The sequence below is a fragment of the Belonocnema kinseyi genome, chromosome 9 (genome assembly GCF_010883055.1).
Source record: "Belonocnema kinseyi isolate 2016_QV_RU_SX_M_011 chromosome 9, B_treatae_v1, whole genome shotgun sequence".
Classification (NCBI taxonomy): Eukaryota; Metazoa; Arthropoda; class Insecta; order Hymenoptera; family Cynipidae; genus Belonocnema; species Belonocnema kinseyi.
In genome coordinates this window covers 126349936-126355525 of record NC_046665.1, presented here as the reverse complement: position 1 = coordinate 126355525, position 5590 = coordinate 126349936, and the positions used below count along the sequence as shown (strand labels likewise).

At 24.6% G+C, this 5590-nt stretch overlaps 1 protein-coding gene across 1 annotated transcript in view; it reads left to right on the top strand.

The window, feature by feature from the left end:
• The first annotated feature begins 1939 nt into the window (after positions 1-1939).
• Positions 1940-5590, top strand: part of LOC117180850 (trichohyalin-like) — a 15359-nt gene continuing 11708 nt past the window's right edge. Inside the window, exons 1-2 of the mRNA XM_033373387.1 lie at positions 1940-2108; positions 2185-2351. Coding sequence (XP_033229278.1) covers positions 2028-2108; positions 2185-2351 — 248 coding nt within the window. The 5' untranslated portion in view covers positions 1940-2027. The remainder of the gene's footprint in view (positions 2109-2184; positions 2352-5590) is intronic.

Sequence of the window (5590 nt, the reverse complement as noted above, 5' to 3'; positions counted from 1 at the left end):
AAATAATAAATTTTCAAAAAAATAGTTGATTTTCTGTTGTAAAATATTTTAGTCGAGTTTGCACGATCATTCTATGAATTTTTTAAAAAGAAATTATTTTTTACCAAAAAAATTGAATTTTCAATCCAAAAAGACGAATTTTTATCCAAAAAGAATAACTTTTGAACATAATTGTTGAATTCTCTAGCAAATAGTTGCATTTTGATAAAAAATATGAAATTTATGTTAAACCAGAGGAATTTTTTATTACAAAAAAAGTTGAGTTGTTATCCAAAAAAGATTCCAGTTCACTCAGTAATATTAAAAATTGAATTTTTGTAACATAAAACTAAGTTTCTACAAAAAAAATTTAATTTTCAATCTAAAAAGGATAAATTTTTACAAAATAGTTAAAGTCTCTTCCAAGTAGTTGTATTTTTATCCAAAAAGATTAATTTTGTACTAAAACAGATGAATTTGTAATAAACAAAAAATTTATTTTATAACTGAAACTTTCATCCAAAACATATTTCAGTTTATTTTTCAACACCAAAATATAAATTTTAAACAAAAAGTAAGTTTTCAAGAAAATAGTATAATAGCTTAATTTCTAACGCGACGGTTGCATCTCGCGCTTCGCGCTCAATAATAGGGTACCTCGCGCTTCGCGCTCGAACATAATTACGTATCGCGCTTCGCGTTCGGATATTTATTCTTTGCATTTGGAATGCTTGAAGAAATCTTTATCAAAAGGATCTCTTTTAAATAGCACACATTTTTTTTATTAAATTTTTTTTCAACGTTATTTTTCACGAATAAAACAAAAAGTACGCGTCCTATCAAGAAGTGATCGTATTTCTCGTATCCTACATAGTTTGTCCACAAAATCGAATTATTTATTTTTCATTATTTTTTGTGCAATCAAAATTTGAATTTTCGATTTTCGAAGAAAATCCAAAAATTGCTTATGATAATCTTTTAGGGCTTTCAAAAAGAAATGTTTTTCTTCTCTTGACTTTTTTTTCATATCGTGCGTTTTTCGGCTTCAAATTTTGATGTTCGGTTGATTAAAAAAATTTTGAAAACGCTATAACTCTGAGAATTTTCTTTTTATCGAAAAAGTCAAAAGAATAAATTGTTCGTTCTTTTTAATACTATAAATATCCGTACATATAATTGACAAATTCAGAAAAAAGTGGTCTCAAAAATTTTCAAAATGCGCTCACTTTTTGAATTTTTATCAAAAATGGCTGGTTCATAAACTCGTACTTTCTCTTAGGACCTAAAAAAAGTGTGCCAAAGATGAATTTGATTCGTTCATTTTTTTGAGAGTTATCGTGTTTACGGACGGCCGGGCGGACAGACAGACGCCATCGTGAAAACCTGATTTTCGGATTCAGGGGGTCTCGAAATGTGGAGATCCGTTGAAGAAGTGTGATGTCAAATTTCCGACAATTCTAATACTTTCTCAATCATAAATGATGAGAATGTAAAAAGATTTAATTTCTGCTAAAGCAGGTAAACTTTTAAATAAAAAGACAAACTTTGAAAAAAAAATTGAATTTTCAAACGAAAAGTTAACAAAAAAATTCATTTTCTATTAATTAAAATAAATTCTGAGATTCTCATAAATTCTCAGAGAATTTATTTCTCGGTTATATTATCGGTAATATTCTCATTCTCGTTACCGTTCTCAAAGTAATATAACAGGCTCAAAAAACTACCCATGCATCGGTTCTCTTGTTTTCCCCTCCGCAATCTACGAAGTGAAGTTATCTGGTGATTGAAGAGAGAATACTTAATAATACCTATTTTGAATTGCGCGCCAACTGCAGCCAACCAACTCGCGGCTCTCACGTAAGCGCAGTAGCTAAAGGAGCTACACTATTTCAGGTAAGCTACATCGAGCTACATTACCATGATTAGATCATGTACATTACTGCGCTGTACTTAATTATCCAGCCAGATGTCACCGAGGTTACGAATTTAGTAATCCGCCCAGTGTCAACTATTTACTACAATTTTGTGGTGAATAAATTCAGTTAGAAATGGACGAATCTCCATCGAATGAAGATGATATTGATATCTACGCCGACTTATCTATTCCCCAGGACAAAACTATCGAGCAAGTAAGTTATTCAGTGCGAAAGTGGAATTTTGAGGTTATGTTGGCTTTCAAAGTAACCTTTCTCGTCAATATTTTAGTGTAAAAAATGCCTCGAATTAGAAACAGAGATCGACGAGTACAAAAAGAAGGTATTGGGCCTTCAGAAAGTCAATCGCAATCTCGAACGAAACGTTTCCTCGCTTCTATTGACTGCAAAAGGTGAAGTTTCGAGGAAAGATAGAATGATAGCAGATCTTCGACGACAGTGAGTATATTTTCGGCGGGATAATCCGAAATTTTGATATTTTTTTTTGCGTCTTTGCATTTATAGAGCTTCTATTGTTACCTCTATTATAAAATTTCCTTCTGAAAAATTATTCTTTCAATTTAATAGGTTTAGAATGCTTTCCTCTGAATTTAGTTTCAAAAATAATGTTTACAAGTGTGTTTTTTTCATAGAGTGGAAAGAATATGCTTAATTTCTTATTTAATTTTGAGGATTTTGAATAAAGTTTGTAACTTTTATTGAAAATGTTCAATTCTTAGCTAAATAATTTGAAATTGTCCAATTTTAAAAATGTCAGTGTAAAATGATTGATTTTTTAAAGGGTTTCAGGGTAAAATTTCACAATTTTGATTAATTTTGATATGAAAATATACCATATTTAAAGCTTATATTCCATTTCTACATTTAAATTTAGTATATTTAGTTTGAAAATTCGTCTTTTTGGTGAAAAATAATTTTTCTTGGTTAAAAATTCATCTTTTTTTTAGACCAGAAAAAAGGGAAGACCAGGGAAATAACAGTGAATTTTAATTTTTTTTATCGGGAATTTTACAAATTTTTAAAAGAAAAATCTGTCCACGTTCGATTTTAACAGTTTTTAAATAATTAGTTGAATTTTTATATTTTTCAATTATGCTATTATTTAGCTTACAATGCATAATTCAAAATTTGCTTTAGTAAATAAATAATTTTTTTCCAATTTATCTGTACTTTAAGTCATAAACAGTGAACAAAAATAATTTGACAAAATGATTTTTAATTTATTCAAAATTTAAGAACTACTTTCAACTTAAAAATAACTCCATAATAATATATTCTTAATTAAAGGATTTTATTAAATTAAAAATATTGTTTCAGTCTAAAATATTCAATTTTTAACCCAATAAATTTGAAATTTTTAATTATAAAAAAGATTAATTATTGAATATTTATCAATATTTACATTTTTATTTAAGTAAATTGAAACCAAATATTTAAAGGTAAAGAATCTTTAACTGAATTGTTTGACATAGAAAACCTGGAATCATTAAAATTTCGAAAAATGCTTCAATTTTAAGTGAAATTTTAAAATTTTGATGTATAATTTAGAAATAAACATTTGTAGAAAAAATTTGAGGAATTTTAAGAGATATTTAGGAGTTTTAAAAATATTGAAAATCATCATGCAAATTTTTCTCTTAAAATTATTTATCAAAATGAAAAAATACTTTTAATTTTCCTAGGAATCTTGAGAAAATTTTTCTATTCTTTTTAACCAAATTTCGTCTACAAATAATAAATGTTCAATTGTAAATTTATACATCCAAATTGTAAAGAAATTTTCTAAAATTTCTAGAATTTTCAAAATTTTGAAATAAAATTATGAAGCTTTCCAAGGATGTTTAAATTATTTAAAAAAAAAATAATTGATTTTCTAATTTAAGAAGTTTTCAGTTAACATTTTTTCAATTTTTCAATATTTTATGTTTCTAGCTTAAAATTCCTTAAAATTATATAATTTCCAAAATTTTAAAGTTCATTGATTGATTTTTTAATTTAGAGCATTGAAAATGATAACGTGAATTTATATTTATTATATTGAAAAATGATATTTCCTTCAATTTTATACGTGTAAATTATTGAGCATTTGAATACAAAAATGTGCTAATTAGAAACTTTTAAATTTAAATTTTTAAAGTTCAAAATTTAACAGTTCCACTTTGAGTGCGTTAATTTAAAACTCAGTTTTTATTACCTCAAATGGGAAATTTTTTAGATTTATTGTTCCACTTTGAAAATTTCATTGATCGTGAAAAATGTTTGCGAACCAGAAAAGAAAACGGGAATTTATTTCGTCGATTAAAAAAACGGCCACCCTATAGAAAATTAAATTTTCTTGGTTTTAAATTCAATTATTTAAATGTATTAGTCAACTGAAAATTCAAGTGTTCTATTTTTGGTTGAAAATTAGTCATTTTATATTTTAACAATTCAAATATTTGGATAAAAATTCATGTATTTTGTTGAAAAATCGTCTTTTTTAGTGAAAAATAATGTTTTCAGGTTAAAAATTAATCTTTTTTCTTAAAATTTAATTTATTTCTTAAAAATATAAGTATTTCAATTTCTCATTGATAATCGGTCTTTTTTGTTATTAAATCCAACTACTTTGTTGAGATAGTTGATGTATTTTGAAAAATTCGTTGTTTTTGTTGGAAAATGAATTTTTTAATTGTATTATATCAACTAAAAATTCAAGTGTTATATTTTTGGATGAAAATTAGACTTTTCTTATTTTAATAATTCAAATATTTGGATGAAAATTCATTTTCTTATTGAAAATTAATCTTGTTGATTGAAAATCCAACTATTTAGTTAAACATGCAATTATTTACATTCATTAAATCAAATGAAAATTCAAGTATTTTATTATTGGTTGAAAATGTATGTATTTTGTTGAAAATTAATCTTCTTGATTGAAAATTTAATTATTTAGTTAAAAATGTAATTATTTAAATTTCTTAAATCACCTGAAAATGCAGGTATTCTATTTTTGGTTGAAAATTCGTCTTTTTTAGCGAAAAATAATTTTTCTCCTTTTAAAAATTTATCTCTTTTCATAAAATTTAACTTTTTTCTTAAAAAATATAACTATGTCAATTTCTCATTAATAATCGGTCTTTTTTGTTAATAATTCAAATTGTTGGTTGAGATAGTTGATGTATTTTGTTAAAAGTTCGTTGTTTTTGTTAAAAATTAAATTATTTAAATGTATTATATCAACTGAAATTCAAGTGTTCTCTTTTTGGTTGAAAAGCAGTCTTTTTTTATGAAAAAATATTTCTTCAATGTGAAAATACATCTTTTTATTTAAAAATTAATTTATTTTGTTAAAAATTCAATTATTTACATTTATTAAATCAACTGAAAATTCATGTATTTCGTTGAAAATGCGTCTTTTTTGTTTTAATTTTTCAAATATTTGAATGAAAATTCATGTATTTTGTTATAAAATGCGTTTTCTTGTTGATAATTGATATTCTTGATTAAAAATTCAATTATTTTGTTAAAAATTCCATTATTTAATTTATTAAATCAACATAAAATTCATGTATTTTATTATTGGTTGAAAATTTATGTATTTCGTTGAAAATGCGTCTTTTTTGTTTTAATTTTTCAAATATTTGAATTTCTTGTTGAAAATGCTTCTTCTTGTTGATAATTGATCTTCTTGATTA